Raw genomic sequence first — 20,560 nt, forward strand, 5'->3', positions numbered from 1 at the left:
TGAGTTCTAATCGAATTTTCCCCATAAGAAATAATGGAAAACCAATTAATTGGTTCCCGGCCCCCCAAAATTACACCTAAATGATTTTTTTTTTAGCATTTAAACACAAAATGAACAGGATAAAACAAGAGCAGCATTTTTCTTAATGGCTTCCAAAATGATAAAGATCTTATCCCAAAATTACCCCTGTCCTGCCCTGATCGGCCGCTCCTTCCGTGTGCCACGCCCGCTCGTTAACCTCGTGTGGGATCCCCATGGGATCAGATGTTTCTGGTTGTTGTCATTAGTCCTCTGTATTAAGTCCGCGTTTCAGTTGGTTTCCCCAGTCCGGTCATTGGGTGCGTTCGACTTTCTTTAAGCCAGCGCTGTAAGCAACGCATTCTGATCCAGATGCAATGCATTACGGTTAGATGCATTGCGACCTCTCATCCAGCTGCACAAACTGGAACCGCCTCCGTGACAACACACCTTTGCCCTTATTGGCTGAAGAGTTTAGTTACACGCATCACGTTTGTATCCCAGGCAGTTCCGATGTGTAATCTGCTATTTCTCCGAAATATCACGTAAAGCAGTGAGAACTGGTTTACGTGACCACTGTACTGAACAGTAATTCAGAGTTTAGAAACTAAAATTTGAGACCGCATTCTATTGGTTAAGATTAGGAAAATTTAATAAATTAAATGTGTAAAAAATGCATCTCAAAATTTAATGAACGCTTTTTACAATCAAGACCACAAAATTCTGCAATATCATTACCCACAACACACATAGGTTCTCGAAACTATTTCAGAGGACACTGGCAATACCACCATCTGGCCAGCAATGCCGCTCCAAAGATATTTTATTAAAGGGGAAACGCACACAAAGTCGGTAAATAAACCAAAATCACCAAAATACCACCTCAAATTTACCATGATATAATTCAAAATAAAATGGGCACTTGATTTCTGGTTAAAAGTATTTTCTGTAGATCATCTCATCGTTGTAGTAGGTAACGCAGGCCAAGAAATTAACATCCTGCTGAAGGAAAGATATAGTGATGTGTAGCTATCGTACCTCGTAAGACATCACCATTAAGTCCATTTACAGGTACAGTTCATTGCAAAAATCAAATCAGGTCTAAATTCACCCCAATTCAGCTGCCATTAAACGCTGAATTGAAAATTGACTGGAATACACCACAGATGTCCTTAATCAGATATACAAAGCTTCTAATGTCCTGCTGTGATTAAAAAAAAAACATGAATGGTTCACGGCAGCTCGAATACACGTGATGTGTCAAAATGTGACTTGTTCACTTGTGTACAGCCAATGTATATTCAACACATTAACCTATTTAATGTCTTTAACCACCCCCCCCCCCCCCAAATTTACTCTTGTCCCTTGTTCAGCAAAATGTACAACACACCTACATATGTTAGACATTTATTTAAAAAAAAAAGACCTGTTAACAGATCCATATAAAGCAGAAAGCTGTTACATAAAACATATGGAAGTCAGAATCATTTAATTTCCCGTGGTCCAGAAAGACACCTGCAGATAGTCAGAAACAAGGAAATGAATTCCAGAAAGTTTCATGCAGCAGATTAAGAAAATTTCCCATCCACATACACGTCATTCATAAATATTCATGTAGTGGAATCCACAAAACCTACAATGTTAACTTCCTGCTCATCCATTGCCTAAGATTTCATTTCCCCTTACTGTAAATGTTAAGCATACTGGCTATATTGCACATTTTACTATTCTGACTCAAGGCTTGGAGATCATAATTAGCTGGAATCACAAGCTACACATTTTATTCAACTATGCAACTTAAAATACCACAAATCAAGAAAGCAAGGTATTTAAAAAAAAAAAAAAACAACACAATTTCAGTACAGACACAGGATAAATTGATTTGTAAGGAAAAAATGGCCAGTCAAGTCCAGCTATGTTTGACTGGCTCAAAACCATTGACTAGATTAACTATACTTGGAGAGAAGCATTACTGCAGTCAGTCTTGAGAGAATTGCCATTTCCTTTTCAAACTCAGTTAAAACCATCGAATGGCAAGTTTAAGGCATACCATCTTAGCACTGAACAGGTTTTCAAACTTTTCCAATAAGGATTTACGATTAACCTTGAAATCAGCCAAGGGTGAAAGTGAAACTAGTGTTACCAAATGGTTTTTAAAACATGTAAAACATTTTACATCTTCAGTAGACCACATCAAAAACTGACCTAGAAGGTCATTCAGCATAATCAGTAACTTACTGTGGGGGGGATTATTGATTCCAAACTTAAGGCTCAAGGAACAACAATTGATTTATTGAGGAGCTTTAATTGATACTATGCAGATACTGAAAAGGAGCCAGAACATGTCAAATCGGGTGCGTGTGTTACAGCAATTGCGGCTGGAAAGGCTAGTGATTACAAGATGGCCCAACAGAACCCAGTGTCCAGAGCCATTCAGATACCCAGTCTGAACGCCCAGCTTTGTCGGACTGTTCAATCTTCAAGAATGCATTTGTGGAGGGATCATACGAAACAAAAAGCCCCCAAGTGACATCAAATTTGTCATTCTATAACGATTAGTTTTTTTTTTATTTTTTTAAATACTATACTGACCATTTTCCATATGAGGGGGATTAAAACAAAGAGGGAAAAAAATGCTTGTTACCAGAGACTCCGGGGACAGGCTGTTATGCGACTAATAGTTCTAAAGGTTCTTAACACGCTGATACATTAAAATAAAATCATAATACAGGAAAAAAAAAAAAAATCACACCTGTCAGATTGCAATCACACGACGAGGTACTACAAAGAAAATCTTATAGCTGAACTTTATTTGCATACGAAAACTTTGGATTTCAGATTTAAACCAAAATGATCCCCATTCCCTCTAAAAGCATGACCAAGTTAGCCATTCATCAGTAAGTACTGCAAAGGATTATAAAGGAATCAAGGCAGGTCAGTCTATATGCACAAAATTAACCGCTATGTAGCAAAGGCATCTTGTGAGAGCATGAGTAACACACAAAAAAAAACTTTATAAAATACACAGAAGAACCAAAGTAAATAAAACATGAAATACTAAATTTTAACAAAATTGTATGGGAATTAAATTCAGAAGACAGCCCATCCCTTTTAGTGTTCACAAAATTGAAAAATTCCTTTTTAAAGTACAGTCATCTAAAGGCTGTGCAACTTGGTAAATTGCCTTCTGAGGCATAATGCTCCAGGAAGACAAGGCCCCAACTAGATTCAAAAGCATAAATCAATATTTTACGCGCATCATATCCTGTCAGCAATTTTTCCATTGATATATACTTGGAGGATGAGGATTCTTAGATACTATCCATAGCTTTGAATTCGCTCAAGACTTGCAGAGGGTTTATGTGCTTCTTCTGGGAGGACCTCTTCACCTTGGTTTGGCCATCATCATGCTTCTCACGTTTGACTAGGGGCTTCTTCTCTGGGGCCTTCATCTTCCAAGAGATGGCAGGCATGTTGAGTGACTGCACTGCCCCGACCTTTTGGTACTTGGTGGAAGCTACATAAGACGCCTTTACTGTAGAGACGACAGTGTTCATCAAGTTCTTTGCGGCTTGAATGAGGGACATAGCGCTGTCCACCTGAAACAGAACCAAAGCGATATATGTAAACCATTCTGACCGCAAACCTGCATCAAAATCTGGAAGAAAAAAAAAGGATTATAAAATTGATACAGCTGGGAAATGACAAACAAAGATTCTGAAAAGTCAAACACACTTAACGTTTTAACAGCAGATCACTGAATTAATGACAGCTGATCATCAGATGTTAATATACCTATGCATCTATGAGGGAAATTCATTATATTGCGCATATGTATCAACAGAAGGAACACAGCACTGTGGTTTTATGAACCACCATAAACTTCCATTTTAAAGTGAAAAATAATTGGGTGTAAACTGGGGAACTGGGACTTGAGACAAATTTGCTAAACTTCTGACAAAGATGCTGTTCTCTTAAGAGAAAGGCACTTGCACAAAGCTAAATTATGTAAAATAAGAAAAAAAATGTTTTTGTATCATCTGGAAAGATATTTGTAATCTCAAAGCAGAGATACAATGAAACTTATTACCAAATAACCTAAATAGGCTTTAAGAATGTGGCGTTTTAAGGGAACACTGGTTTGGCAAAGTGTTTAAGACATATGCCTTTAAACACTGTACCTAAGGGGGGAGAATGCATTTAGATCTTAAAGCACGCAGTAAATGGTTCAAAAACACTGTCGCAAAGGAACTGCCTGGTTCACACTAAGCAAAACAGGTACTTTAAGTCTGTCAATGATCTAAAACCCATTAGCGTGCTACACTGAAAGCACAATGGGGTCAATACACACAATGGCGGAAATACTCCAGAAGTTGTGGGAATAAGGAATGACAGGCTGATGAGGATGCAGCCTCCAAGTAAGAGGGATAGCAGGAAGAAAACTAGAACAATTCTGCAAGAACTTTATCTAAATTATTACTGATCCATGTGTTTTGAAATAGTTTCAGTACGAACCAATGGACTTCTGACCTGACTAACACAAGTGCCTAAGGATCTACTGTTACCATAAAACAAATGCAGAAACCACATCATTTAAAACAGTAATTAAATAAATAAAAAAAAGTTTTCCAAAAAATCTTATTAAAAAAAACCCCTTGCAACAGTTCTTCACTACATAAAAATCGATCAGTCAAAAAGGAGGACATATAAATGGCAGGAAAGGAGAGTGCATCAAATCCCGATTACAAATGCTGAGAAAGGAATGCAGGTCTAACTGACAGCACCGAGTTTTGCTGAAACTTCTGCTGGCGAAAGATTCATATCAAATGAATATGCCTGTAACACAGCATTGCTAAAGGTGACAATCTCATTTACCTATTTTAATCGCATATAAAACTATTCAATATGCAAGAACCGTAAATATCAGACTCATTTTAATAAAATTAGGTTTCACTTTAGTTTAAGTTGACTGAACTACTTCATAGTTTAAAGGATTTCTTACATCATAAGCTATGTTGCTGTACAATTCCATTCGAATCAAACTGCTTTAAAACTTGTCTTGACTACATCAAAATTTTGCAGAAAAAGAAACACCAGTTAAAATAAGACCAATGTCTCCAATGACAGCACTTTAACACACAATGTAGTATGAAACTATAAGGACCTCAAAGTGTAAAGACCTGATAAAAGATACTTTTGGTTTCTTTGGGGGGGGGGGGGGGGGTGAGATTGGGGGGGGGGGCTGAGATGCTCACTATAGGAGGTTATTTTAAAGTAAAATCCTATTTTTAAATGCTACAATGTTAATTTTGTCACTGAAGACATACTGCATGATCTGGTAGCCGAACATGTTGGATGTTAGGTTGTAATCTTGTGCCAAGGACAGTTGCGGCATAAGATGCAGTCCTCAGTGTGTTGCCTTTCAATAATTCCTCTGACATCTCTCAAAGATGGTACACAAGAACGTTAATCAACTAAGGCATACGATTTATTTCCCTGAGATTTCCAGGCGATGGCTCAAGGCAATCTGGGTGGGCGGGATAGCAGAACTTACCCCAGAGACCACAAGCTCCCCACCAAGATTTTGCACTTCTGCCTTTACTTTGCTGCAGATGTTCAGCTGGTGGCAGAAGAGAGCGATGCGTTGCAGGTCGGCCAGAAGATCCTTCTTGTATGCACAGTCCGGGCACTACAAAGAAAGAGGGTTGGGGTCAGCGCTAAAAAGGCCAACGCAGTTCCCAACTGAATGTATGCCAAGTAAAACAACATGTTTTCATCATCATCAAAAACCACTAAGGAAGAAATTCAAGTGTTATCAGTGCTTTTAGACATTAAGGGTAGGAGAGCAACAGAAAACATTATTTTGGGTGAGAAATGTTTTAATGTGCATAATTTATACTGGAAGGGCTTGAATATACAGAAATTTTATGAAAATGACAGAAGCAGCAAAAACTTTGAAAATGTGCTGCATTCAACATGGAGGTCATTCAAATTTTAATATTTTTTTAAAAAGCAGCAGTGGCTTTTTAAAGGGTTTTCTTTAAAGGAATATTATCTGAAGTTTGAGAGATGAGCTCTGAACAATGAACCAAAAAGGTCAGTCCTCCCAAAACATGCAGAACAAGCCATTTAAACCTCAAATACACATTTTGCCAGTTCACTACAACATAAGTTTGTGTGTGTGTGTATATATATATACACAAGTAGACCTTCCAAGAATAACTATGCAAATTACTCAGAATAAATAAAATTTAAAAAAAATTAAAAAAACCTCTCAAATCCCATCTGGGTCACCATTCGCACATTATCGAAACCCTCTCCCTGCAACACTCAGCCTGATATTACTGCATTTAGCAGGAAATCAAGGCATAAAAATACTTGCAGCCAATGGCAGTGTCTTGGCACTATTATTTAACTACATCTTCTAGCAGATGCCTACCTCTGAGGACGTGTTTAAAGGCAAAAAAAAAGACCTGCACCACTTCACAGTACATTTTCCTCCCTGGTCCCAGGTCTCATAAGTTGCATGCACGTACGTACATACATACAGTACCAGCCAGACATCTGTACACACCTGTTTAAAGCAATTCTCAGTTTTAGCTATGCGATTCCTTAGAGTAGGCTTTGAGGAAATGAAGTAAAAATATTGACGACTAAGTATTCAACATTTCCAAATTATATTACATTTTAGACTTTTCAAACAGCCCCCTTTTGCTTCAATGTCAGATGTGCAGATGTTTGGCACCCTTTTGACCAGCTTCCAGATGTAGCCACCTGAAGTGGTTCTTCATCAATCTGAACGGAGTTTTCACAAGTTCTGGGCACAGGTTGGCTACCTTGCTCTCTCTCATTAAACCAATTGATCCCAAACCAGCTCCACAGGGTTTAGGACATGGTTTGTGAGGGCCATGTTTTCAGTAGATATGTCCAGACTGTGTGTGTGTGTGCTTTGAAGTTGCATAACTGTATAAAGCAGTTGCAGTGGATCTCATTAAGCATTACTGTTAGATAATTGTAGTAAAACTGCTGGCATAAACAAAAAGGCCAAGTAGCAGACGAAATATGCACAAATCCATTTCCAGATCAGTTGGAGACACTAACAAAAAAACTCCACTGCAAGCATGTGTGTGTGTGTGTGTGTGTGTGTGTGTTGGGGGGTTAAATGCTGATCAGCTCGGGGTGAAAGCAGTGGATGGATCACTTTGAAGAACTCCTCAAACCAGTGGCACTGCTGCAAACTGCAGGTTAAGTGGCTGCGGCAGTCAGAGGCCCCTGTGGCGGCATAGATGTTGACAACACTATATATTGTTGGGGTAAGACGGCCAGTTCTCTCCCTCAGTATCACATGGAAGTAAAGAACTTCTGAACTAGAACACAGGAGAGGTGGCCTGCATTGGGGAATCGGTGTAAGTCTACAATTCTCATCTGCCCTGAAAACAGTAGTACTGCCATATGGAAGAGGAGATTTCATCTAATGGCTGAACTTCAGATTCAGTGATAATGTAAATTCCAACCTGGGCAGTGGTGACAATGGTTAGGGAAGCGTACTTGTAATTGAAAGATTGCTGGATCGAATCCCCGACCAGCAAGTCACCACTGAGGTACCCTGAGCGAGGTACCGCCCCCAAGCACTGCTCCCCGGGCGCTGAGTTAGCTGCCCCCTGCTATGTCACGACATCACATGCGGGTTAAATGCAGAGGACACATTTCGTTATTGTGCACTGTGTGCTGTGGTGTGTCAACAATGACCACAGATCACCTAATTCTAAATGCACTAATTGCCCTCACACAGCTGTGAGAGTTAATATGTACTCTGTGGACTTGGTGGAGGTCAACAGTAGCATGTGCTGAGGCACACTAAGATGCTGCAGGAATATGGCACTGGACTGCTCCCGCATGATTCGGCCCATGTGAATGTAGTAAGTTGTCCTCATCCAGGGCACAAAAAATCACAGCCATTTAGTGTATTGGCCTGTGTCAAGGATTCATTTGGGCTCCACTCCTGTTTGAGATTTTCATGGACGGGACAGAGGCACAGCTGAGACTGGAAGCCTGCCCAGTACAGGGGGCTAGAAGCGGCAGCCCTGCTATTTACAGATGTCATGATTTGGCCTCATCTGACTCAGACCCATAGAATACACTTGAGCGCTTCAATGCCATGTGTGAAGCAGCAGCACATAAGCAGAGCCAAAACTGAGACCACGGTGCTCTGGGGGCTTTCAGGCAAGGGGGCGAGCACAGCCTTAAAGAAAGAGCTTAAGTACCTTGGGATTTTGTTCACAAATGGTAGCAGGGAAAGTGAGACTGAGCGTCGGATCAGTTCAGTGGCTGCAGTTTTGATGGCACTGAAGGGTTCTGGGGACCTAAGCCACTGGACGAAGCTCACAGTCTAGTAGTCAATCCATGTCTATCCCTGTGCTCAGCTATGATCTTGTTCTGTTGGTAATGACCGAATGGAGGCTGCGAGCACAAGCAGCCATGAATATACAGGCCTATCTTCACACAACAGCCTTGGCAAATTTATCAAGCCTGGAACTTAACTTTCATCGAGACACTAAGATGACTGGAAATTCAGGAATTATTTTTTAAAATGGTCATAAATCCAAATTTTAAGCTAGTCCTCAATTCATTTTATGAACTGGATGTAATGCATTTATTGCATAGAATAAAATGAACACTGCTAAGCTGCTAGCAAGGTTGCTGTGGTTGATGGGGCAGCTGTGTGCTTTAATTGAAATCAAAGCATGGCTAAATGGATTTAAAATTAGAGTAATTTTATGCAGGAATTGGATGGAAATAATGAATATTGAATTTTGCATAAATGGTTCATTAACATTTAAACACTGCATGAAGAGTTAACATAACTAGCTTTAATGCACAGAAGAATGCAAAACTGAAACAAAATACTACATTAAATGACTGTTTACCCAGATCAGAGAAATCTTTCAGCTAAGCAATGATACCATGCGTAGAATGACCTGGAACTTCAGGCTTAACATCATCATAATGAGACAAAGAACCACGGTTATAAACTGCTTATTCAAGAAATCAGGAATCTCTGGCATTGATAAGATTAAAGGAGAAGCTGGCTTTAGCTGTCATACGGCTAAACTGAGGCACCATGGATCAGTTCTTGATTTTCTTTACACTCCCCTGTGGTACGAAATTTACTGTGCCCTTCCTATAAAGCAGCAGAGACTAGACCTGGGATTAGACTCAGACCACCAACAGTGTTTATGGATTGCCTATAAATTTATACTGATTGAAAGCAAATTTAAAAGTACACTGGGGCATGAGGGGCGCGTCTTGAGGGCAGAGTATGCACAGCCCACATTTTAAGTATCCAAAGTCCCGTGTAGAGAGAGGTAGAAATTGTATAGGGCATGTGACTGCACTTATATTTACATTAAAAAGAGTTAGGCCTACAATCCACCACTGTCAACTATGAGCTGGTTCAGACGGAATTCTAATATGGCACCCTGTGGGGGCTGCTCATAAATTGTTAATGAACTGCAGTGCAGACCTTTGTGTAGCCCTGATCTACATCTTTCATGACATCATTTTCAAAGATATTTTAAAGTATTACCCTGCATGTTTCATGCCCCTCTATGATACAGGCAATAAAAAAAAAAAAAATCCTTACTGAAGTGCAACCCTAATCCCCCCCCCCCACCCCATGCGACACCATAATGACATTTCATAGACATCTTCACAAAAACAGGGAATATCTATAGTGTATCTTAACTTTCTACCTGCAGGCTTCTAAGCTTAGTGTTGCAGGTATAAGAGCTAAAAATAAACCCACGTTATAAAAAGTCTGCCAAGAAGTAATTAAGCTACTAATTAAAGACGAATGACTCTTAATGAACTGAATTCCACTGAGATTTTGCCATGCCTGTTCTCCTCCCCAGTTCCACATATCTTTAGTGAAATTAGTCAACTAATACAACTTCTGAGCTCAGAACCTGTCATAATACTGGTCATTCTAGACAGTTTCTTGAACATGTACAAAGGCCGAAAGGCTTCCAGCACTTTGTAAGGCACCCTTAGCACCCAAAAAGAGCTTGATTAAATTAAATTGAGCCATTTCAGCTTCAGCCTTTGCTCTCGCTCACATGTATGTTTTTTAATGCATGATACTGCTGCCATTATTCAGAACAATAAAGTAACTTAAAACCAAAGAGTTGAGAATGACCTTACTATTTTGATTTGAAGTAAGATCAAAACTAGAGGAATTGGCTTCTTGCAAACCATATCCAAGCCATGGCACATTAAAAACAGAATACAGGTACAAATGTTTAAGCTTGCTGAGGTACAGTTGGGCAAGGCTACCTGGGTACATTGGGCATCCAAGTCCAAGCACAACAGAACCAATTTTTTAAACAAAAACCACAGATAACATTTACTTGGTTATTTGAACAGTAGTACTGCAGTTCACACAGGGTTCCTCATACTTGCATCCTCAACAAAGTTCACTTGTCACAGCCTGCAAACCTACGGAAGGTGGGCGGAACACCAGCCAGCACCAGACCGACACTCCATTTCCCTGACCTTTGCTACCAACAGTTAGCGGTGATAACAGCAGACCAGGTCGGCCACAGCATGTGTGAAACATACAAAAGAGGAAGAGACTGTAGAACATTAATAAAGCATACAAAGCTTTTAGCGAAGGGAAAACACGAGGTACCTCATCAGCAATGGCACGACCCAGCTTGTCCATTCTTGATCCAGCTTCTGCGATCTTCTTGGCGGCACTAATTACATCAGCTGTGTTCTTCAGAGGCCCTTTCCCCCTAAGAAAAGGTCTTCATGTTATTTGCTGCTCTTGTGTTTTGCCATATTTACATTCCTTTCCATAACACTGGGGTAATTTCAGGCATATTTGTCACTTAAAAACAGGATCAGTGACAAGCCTGTGGCAGTCCAGTATCAGCACTGATAAGTCATTTATTACAGAATCCTATCCGGTCAAGCTACTGACACAACACTGCCTCTGTGTAATTTTACCCTTCAGAACAAGTGATTTAAATACAAATCTCCCCGAATTAGATTTCATCATATGCCAACCCAGAGGCCCAGACTCCCCTCTGAACTTGAGGGGGGGAGGGGGGAAGAGTTAAAATTTATTACAGGAATATCATCGCTTTGTGTGAACCAAACCGGATGGTGAAGGCATTGAGCAGACACCACCTACTCTATCCCAGCTGTCTGGTCAGTTCCGGAGCCCAGTGCTGCTTGGGTCTACAGTATGGCCTACAGCCCGGCCTTTCCTACCCCCACAGCCAAAGCGGGGAAGTCCTTTGCCAGTTCTGTGTCCCCACAAGGGACTCCGGAGCACAGTTGGCAAGTGGCACAACCTGGCACAAAGCTGCTCTCTCCAGGCTAAATGGAGCCATCCAAAGCATGACAGATGGAATTCTACACCCCCCCCCCCCCCCCCCCCCCAGAGAGTCAGACACTAGAAGTCAAGGCTTTGAGAGGGAAGGTAAGGTAGAAGGTAGCACTATAAACACTAACAATCAGCAGTCCTACTCTTCTCATCAATGTTGTTTCATCCGTTTTCAATTCAATGTGATCACAGAAAGGGATCACAGACTATACCCACACGAGTCCAACACCACGCTGCATTTATCTTACTCTAAATTATCTGCCAATCACCTGTGACCAATTACATAACAGGAGTACTACAACATTTCATTAAACGGATACATATATACCTGCACAGCTTTTAAAGTTTGTTTACTTGTACTAACAAAGTAATTGTGAAGTTGTCAGAGCATGCCTGTCATATTCATACAGCGGAGGGTGGGATAGGGGGACGGGCGGCTCTAAGATACATTAGCTGATGGCAGCAGGGTTGCTGGCTATTAATCCCTAAGGATACAGGCACTATTTTTTTGCGCTGCGTTCACCTTCAGGGAATTGTGCTGGACATCAAGGTTGAGGGACTGTAAAAGTGGAACATTTGAGACTCCAAGGACTGCCAAAACATCTATCTTTCACAAACCACCTGCTTTCAGAAACAGAAGAGCGAATTCATTTGATACAAAACTATTTGTCCTCTCATTATGGATTTCCGCCTTCTGACATTTGCGGATTTCCAAGTAATTTGAGAAGTGTTTCCAAATCGTGAGATGGCCCTACACTGGCATAGATGCGTCAACATACACATAAAAGTAGAGTAACTCCAGAATTCTTCCCCCAAGTCTTTCAGCAAAACCTCCAATGAGGGGCCAGCATAAATACTGCTGATAGGCATTTTAATTAAAATCCTCAGCATAGCTTTAAGAGGCAGCCTTATTTGCATTTATCTGCATGGTATTAAGATGCAGTACAATAGGTCTAGAGGAAAGCTGCTTTGCAATTACTTTGCCTTGAACCTTCTGGGGAATGCAGAGCGCACTCTGAACTAGCAGAATCAAGTGGACAGTGAATGTATTAAGTTTGATCATCTGCAGCATACTCATTCCTGTTCTTTGCAAATGGCTCTACAATACTGAGACATGAATGAGTAAGAAAGATTTGGATCCATTAATAGCTAAACTAAAGTGACAGCCCTGTGCAGAAGATAGATTGGCACTTTTAGGACCTTCCATCTAACCAAATTTTAAATCAAAGGCAGACTGGCATTTCAGAGCGGCTGATGAACATGTGTTCTGCCATCTCCGTTCCAAGTGTGACATGAAAAAGGCACAGAGACTTTCCTTCTGAGTTTTTGATGAGCATTTTAAAACTAATGAAGGCGCATCATCAAGATATTGCAAGCGAGTTGTATGACTGAACCTACCCTTGTTATTCCAAGCATTGCTATGACAAACTAAATATCCAGTCAACTGAAGGTCCAAGATGCTACATCTCAACATTTATGATAACCTGATAGAATGTGAACTGCTGCTTTACCAGCTGAATTAAACTACAATACTAGACATCTCTAGTAATGTTATCGGTCATTTAAAAAAGAAGCGTTTTGAATCTGGAACTGATGTGTAAATATAATCCTCATTTAAAATTGTTCACTAAACCCACACCATGGACACAAATGTTTAGGGATACATACAGAATAATTCTCTTAGGCACTTATTGCACAGAAATGCAGACCTCTTGTACTGAAATAATGCTTTATGAAAACCTCCAGGATATAGCATAGCCAGAGGAAGGAATTTTCATCATTTCATCGCGGACAGATAGTTTTAATTGTGATTTGATGCAAAAGTTGTACGACAGCGGCTGCGTAACAAAATGAACATGATTCTGTCAGGACATGCGTCAGAGACACACTCACCTGGTGAAGTCCGTCATTTCCATCATGATCATACACATCTGCTTGGCAAGCACAATGATGTCATTCCCACTGTCGTCCCACTTGGACACTTCAGCGTCCAGCTTGCTCTTCTCCTCTTGAAAGCTGGCCACCTGTTCTGCAATCTTAGCTTTCTGCTCTTCAGGAAGCTGGGCCATAATAGCCTATTGAGGATAAATAGCACTTTGAATGATAAGCATAACATTTCCAGTAAAACAGAAAAAAAAATATGGGGAAAAACCAGCTTTGAAGCTTCCGTCAGTCATTGCAATATGACAGTTGGAAAAATTTGAGTTATTGGCAGCAATTACAGTAATATGACTGGGCTTAAAAATAAAAAATATTTCCTGATGTAAATGAAGATTTCAATGATCCGATATCAATTCATAAAATTCTGAGGTCGGTTTTTAATGTGTGCCTTGTCTACAGCTCATGGATACGTGAAGCTTCAACCCCTTCAATCTCACGTGGCCAGCCTCGTGCAACAAGATCTGGCCAATAAAAACAGATTTTAAAAATGCCACACAGTGCTGCACTGAAGGCAGTGCTGCATGGTAGACCGCAATTATCTGGAATATTTGCATCTATATAACAAAGATGATTACATTTAAATTTAGCTGAAAAATATAGTCAAAGAAAACTATCTGCCAATAGTGTATGTCAAATAAGTTGGTGATGTTGGCACGAGTTGTCAAATCAGTGCCAAAAAATGTGATTACAGGGCTTTACATAACGGGTGTGAAAATTTGTCCGGACGTTTATTTACACCCACAATTTGATAAGCAGATTAGCAGTAAGCCTGAAAATATTGATGAGGTATACTGTGATGCCCAAAACTTCGTAATCTGTAAAAATTTAACCTCCTTATGCTTAATGAATGTCAGACTAATCGACAAAAAGTACAACCACACCAACGTCTTTTTACCTTGTTTATCCAAACTTTTTGGTTTCAACTGCTATCAAATCAAATCCAATGGAATCAGAAATCAAATTGATTTGCGACCCAGTGAATCAGAACTGAACTGATTCGGGAAATCAGTGGAAATACCCAGCCCTAGAGGACAAATTGGGTTATTTGCCTCTTTAGTTGAATCATGAGATCGACTAACAAGTACTGCTTGTGTGGAAATACAAAATCTTTTGAAGGCCTGACAGACAAAAACACTGAAAATATGTAGGCTGAAAATTTTAAGCGTGAAGGGTTGAAATATAGTGGATATGTAAATGAATGAAGCAGCGTTTTACTCTCCAGTGCATTTTTAAGCAACCTATTGATAACAAAGAAAGTACTTAAACACTTAAATGTAATCAGCCTAGCCACTACCTGTATTGTGATTTCACCAACACTGCTGTTGCCATAGTAGTAGCAAGAGACATTTGTCACATGTATTATGCTATATATTTGCTCACTGCAGAATCCCTTGCCAATTTCAGCTGCCACTGAAATATCCAGAGCTAAGGGTCAAGATGACATGGCCCTTTTCAGTCATCACGTTCACTAACACTGTCATGTCTGTGCCGCTTTTGACACCGATTTCACTTTTATTGCAGAGAAACATCCACCCATAACCAAAATGTTATTTTTGTAAAACAAAAGCTGAACATTGAGTATGGGTTAAAAGTGCAACTTAAATATGTCTGTACCCATAGGATACAAAACAACCATATGACATGTAGCTATCAGAGCTCAGTCTACCTGTGTGCTGAGCTGCCATACCTTTATTCTCAGAAAGGACACAGGACAAAATTCAATTTGCATGGGAAAGATTGCTAACTGGACTGAATGCCTAGAAATTTTAAACCAAGAACAGACCGACCTGCTGAATCTCACTGTATCATGCTAGGAAACCTATTTAAATAACGACATGGAGGGAAATCACTATTCAAAAGAGTAATTTTCTGAAAATAATTATTCCATTTAACAGTAAAACAAAAGTTCATTTCCTGAAAATGGGAATTAGATGCAGCTGAAATAGCAGGGGCACACTTACAAACTGCAGAGTACTAAAATACTCTTCCAATTACGAACATGGGATGATCTACATAGCTACATTTGTGATATACTCCCCTTAAAGACAATGCATAGAGAGCTTAATTTGTTCTGAGAGGATACCTAACAACTTGATTCCAGTTGATTCCTTCTGCACAGATATAAAAAGGGAGTTTCAATTCATTCCATGAAAATGCCACATTAGCTTTGGATGTTGAAATCAATTTAAATTGCTGTGCCTTATTTAAACAGACCTCTATTGTACCCTTTTGGCCAATGTGTATCTGCCTTTGTGTATCACCAAGGCAACAGAACACAATTCTGAGTGGATAAGGAGGATGATATATACTTGTCTGGTTGGTTGAGAACGGGCTCTCTGCTTTCATTAGAATATCATCTAGAGCCTTGTCGTCACTGCTAACAGTGATGAGCCTTGCATAATTGTGTATTTGTGCCCATCGCTGAACTAGTGTGTGTTATTAAAAGGAAGGTACTGAAAATTAAGCTGGCAAAAAACTAGGCCACGCCAACCACGCTACTCAAGGGGTGTGTGTGTGTCTGGGGGGGGGGGGGGGGATTTAATTAAAATAAGTAAAATCTGCTCTGTGTCACACAAGAAAAACTCGTAAGAGTAGCGTTACATAACCGGGTGGATACGAAGTAGGTTCAGAAGTGTGTTGGCACTGAAAGCATGTCAGAGATGCTCACTCACCCGAGCGCTTTGCCCCGCAATCAGCTGATCATCATCTGTCTGCACACTGGTCCTGCTGCGCACATCAATGTCTTCCATCTCAAAGTCTGAGTCGTCAAGCTCCTCGGGGGTCTGGAGGAAAAGAGCAAGGGAGATATGCCATTAGATAATTAACCAACCCGGGAATAATCGACGGTTTATATTTGCCAGGAGGGACCAAATCCAGTAACACTGGCACAGATGGCAAAACGGTAAGTAAATTCACAAAAAATTATCGTTTGTCTACATACACATGGTGAACACAGGTAGGGTCTGGCAACCCTCCACGCCATGGTTTAACAGTGTACTTCCCAAACAAAGGTATCTGATGATGGCGAAGTGGGGGGGGGGGGGGGGGGGGGGGGCATTAAAAGAACTTCCTCAGTGCTTTAGCATGCACACAATCATGGAGTTTTGCAACATTAAGTCGAAAACAGGATTCCCCCAAATGAAGTATAACTGCGCCATTTTAAGACTGTTAGAAGTATACTGCTGGATTCCTTGAACACATTTTTCTATTTGGAAATTCCAGGATTTTTGCCAAAGGACCCGAGAGAGACGTAGGGGTCATTTAACCAAACAGTTGCCATTCTATTCCACCTTCCATTCACATCATCAGTGTCACTGAATCGCGTTACATGCAGAATATGTGCAATAATCTTAACATTTTGTTAAACATTCACATATAAAACACAAAATGAAAATTAGCCCAAACGCGTCAAAAATATCCTTGATAAATTCAGAGCTTCAGAAGTTAAAATAATATTTAGTTGAATGTAATGACTGCTTTTCTACCTCTGCAAACACTGGAAAAAGTGATTTATTCCCATAAACTAGACAGAAAAACCCAAATATTTCATTTTTTGTTCTTGTGTAATATTCACAAGCCAGACCGATATAAAATTTTGGTCATATAAGGACCAGGGAGGTACCAGCAAATTTATCTTGCAGGCATTTGCACGTTACTCCTTTGTCTGTAGTGATACCTGTAATCACACACGTCCAAGGGGAAATTTCAAAGGATGATCAAAGGATCATTTACTTAGGATTAAGCTATCAAAGGAATCACAAGTGAGAATCTCTTGTTCATTCACAAAATGGTGAAACTGGTCATCTTGAACATGACAGCAAAAAAAAAAAGGGGGGGGGGGGCTGTGCCTGACTGCTATGAAGAGGTTTAGACACCAACAAAAAAGCTTAAATGACAGAAACGAATGTGGCTACACATCAGTTTATAAAAGTATAATAAAGTAAATTAATACAAATAGTCAGCAAAGTCAGAGGGGCCCCGAGGACTTATGTAAAAATTCCAAGCGTCATGCTAAGAGAGCAAGACATACCCCAGTGTACAGTGAAGCCCCCAAAGGCTTGTTATCCTGTTATGAAGCTGGTTTAGGGAAGCATGATCAGAGTTTGTCTGTTTAAGGGGCAGCTGACAGCAGCATAGGGAGTGCAAAGCAAGTGCTGCATTTGTGTAAAATCTCCTACAATAACTTTAAGGATGAAGCAATGATGCAAACTAAGAGCTACACTATGGGTTGACTGTCATACAACTCATTTGTCAACTGGAAGTCAGTAACAGTGACAAGCCTGAGGTGGATACAGAGCTGCCTGACAAGAATAGGAATGTTTGACAAAGCCCTTGAGCATTCCACTTAAAGAGGTTAAAGACTCTGTCCATCTTAAGTAGCCAGAGCTACACACTTGTCCGTTTGGATTGAAGAGTGACCTCGGTTGGGGCTTTTTAAGAGCCTGCCAGATCTGTTCCTCAGAACTGTGCACAGCTTGGCTGATTTGAAACAACTCCTGTACTGCCTTGCTAGCATGGTATACACATCTTAGCCAAATGCTATGCCATAGTATGCCAATACTCTGTAGCCTTGCTTTTAGGTGGGGAAGAGCAGCCTTTCACAATTTGCTCAGTATAACCTCAACTGTTGGTTCAACCTTTAAAATGTATGCGTAACGTTTTACATTAACCTGAACAGAACAATACAGGCTATTCCAGGAAGGAAATTCCACTCTCCTCCGGTTTAAAAGGACAAGGGAAATCAATTAATGCAAAAGACTTTTTTTAACCAAAGTAAAAATTCCCATGACTTTTTCATGCTTTCTCCAGGGCTCAAGCTACATTTCCAGGAATCGATTAAAAGAAAGATTCTTTGGTGAACCCATTCAGGGAAACGTGGTCCAAGTTCTGCGATCACCATCACGACACCTTTACAAACATGCGCCTCATGTAGAGCAACCAGCTGTTATGATCTTGAATTCATCATTTAGATATGGAGGTACCTTCCTTCGCATATTTTACAGATGCACATGGTGCGTCTCTCTCCCCATTTCAGACACACTATCAAAAAAGCTGCAGTTTAATTTCCATCTGGACTAATAATGGTGAGCTGAACAATTAACCGCGCTAGACTTTTCCAGCTATCACCCGATAGATTTGCAACAAACAACTGAGTTGTAAAACTTAGTGCTAAAAGACAAATTGTGTGTGTGCCATTAAAATTACCCTAATGTGACATAAGTGTGATATACGTGTGACAAGAGAAAGAACAAAATAATGCTGTTAACTTGAAGTACACCCAACGTGTTATAAAATGTGTTAAATAATAATGACATGGTGCACTTTGTATGTAAACATAAAGGAAGGTCAGCCCGGGTGTGTGGTAACTTAGCACCAGCATGAAAATATTATAAGCTAAAAATGAAATTGTATCTTTTGTGAAAGTGTTTGTTTTATCTATTAAATGTGTTCCGTCCAGCAACCCCTCAAGCGACAGACTCACTTTTGCTTGCTCTCTCAGTTTATTTTCAGACTGATACTTAAAGTTGAACTTTACACACTCTGTATCTAAATTTCTCTGCTAGCTTGTACTCATAGCAGAGCAATCTTTCACAGGTTGCGCATTAAGTGTTTGTCTGTGGTGCTTTGAGACACCACAGTGCACCCTGCATATAAACACAGCTGCACGCGCAAGTTTTTTTGTACTGTCTGATATTTGGACTTCAGTCTTTACATAATCTACTGTTCAAGTTAATATTTATAAAAATATCTCTTTTAGCATGGTCCACAAGACCATAATAAATGTAGGCTGACACCACACGCAACAGTCTATTAAACACAATGAAAATGCCCACTGAAGAGCAAGGAGTAATTTATCGGGGAAATCCACTAGGATCTAGAGTCAAAAATACTTAGGTGAGTGAACTTTTGCTGAAACTGCAAGATATACTGTGCTGCAGAAAATCTGATTCCCGGTGCTAACACTTTCAATAAAGGTACCCCCTAACTGGGCTCAGCAGGTAGCAAACCCAGTGGTGTTCCCTCAATGACTACCACTGTTTTCTGTCTGCAAAATTCCAACTGAATGTTGCCAAGATGCCACATACCCCTTTTACAGTTCTGTTCAGTGAAGGAACAAACAAGCCGCCATGGCTGTTTCTAACCCTAAAACACTGATTATCAGGATCAAAGAAAAAAAACAAAAAAAAAAAAACCCAAATAGGTACAAATATCCGTATTTAAGAACAAGTATTCAGAACGACCAAACCATGCAATAAAACATGCAGTGAAAAAAGCTCATCCTACTTAACCCAGTCTTATAACTAATTTGGTTGGTAGTCTTTCTCAAGACAGAATTTTGCTTTTTTGGAAAGTGACACTAAGGCTTGTACAGAATGAAATCATCCACAAAGTGCAGGTAAAGCAAGACTGTTTGCCAGGATAAACTGAAAGGTCAGGCAATTGGACAGAGAACTTTCTACTTTTAATGAAACTTCACATAGGCTTACCCTGATCATCAGCACAGCCTTCCTGATGTCACGCACACCGTCGTACACCAGACGGGAGGCATCGATAAATTCATTCTCGTCCACAGGCTGAGTGGGGTTTGCACTCAGGGCTTCCACGGCAGCCTCGACCTGCTCCGTGAAGCGGGGCATCACTGCAAGCCGGAGAGGGGAGACATGTTAGCACAAGGTCTGTTTAATGGAATGCCTGCCACTTGTAGCACACAGCTAATGTAATATTTTTGTCTGCCAAATTTAATTGAAATTCACACTTTTTACATAAATACATACATACCAAATTACATCCGCACCACAATATCTGAGCTCTGACTTTGTCAAACAGCACAGCTGGATATAGGTTGCAATGATATCTCTAAATTCCAGTTCAGGTCAAGCACATAAAATTATATATCATGCTGATCTTTAACCATGTTCAGGGTTAAAGAGCAAAATATCCTTTGAGCAGGATTGAAATGGGAAAAATATTGACCTATAAATGACTCGCTTGGGAAGGCTAGTTGGGGAAAATATGAAAAGCTTTTTCTGGTAAAATACAGATGCTGTACTTGTTAAATGATGGTGTTTTGACAATAGCTTTAGCCTTGAGCTCCAATATTCAGAACAATACTAGCACACTATTTTGGGAAAAAGCTGCTTCATTTACTCTGATCTATAGCAGCTTTGAAACATCTCTGAAAATGGACCCAGCAGCGTTCAGTTGTGCCCA

General features: G+C 40.1%; 1 protein-coding gene across 1 annotated transcript in view; it reads right to left on the bottom strand.

Annotated features, from left to right (window-relative positions):
* Positions 1-1,409: 1,409 nt before the first annotated feature.
* Positions 1,410-20,560, bottom strand: part of ctnna1 (catenin (cadherin-associated protein), alpha 1) — a 62,794-nt gene continuing 43,643 nt past the window's right edge. The window contains exons 13-18 of the mRNA XM_023819526.2: positions 19,837-19,988; positions 16,021-16,131; positions 13,301-13,482; positions 10,706-10,811; positions 5,573-5,707; positions 1,410-3,617 (exon numbers count right to left, since the gene is read on the bottom strand). Of these exons, the coding sequence (XP_023675294.1) occupies positions 3,330-3,617; positions 5,573-5,707; positions 10,706-10,811; positions 13,301-13,482; positions 16,021-16,131; positions 19,837-19,988 (974 nt within the window). The 3' untranslated portion in view covers positions 1,410-3,329. The remainder of the gene's footprint in view (positions 3,618-5,572; positions 5,708-10,705; positions 10,812-13,300; positions 13,483-16,020; positions 16,132-19,836; positions 19,989-20,560) is intronic.

The sequence above is a fragment of the Paramormyrops kingsleyae genome, chromosome 10 (genome assembly GCF_048594095.1).
Source record: "Paramormyrops kingsleyae isolate MSU_618 chromosome 10, PKINGS_0.4, whole genome shotgun sequence".
In the NCBI taxonomy this organism is placed as follows: domain Eukaryota; kingdom Metazoa; phylum Chordata; class Actinopteri; order Osteoglossiformes; family Mormyridae; genus Paramormyrops; species Paramormyrops kingsleyae.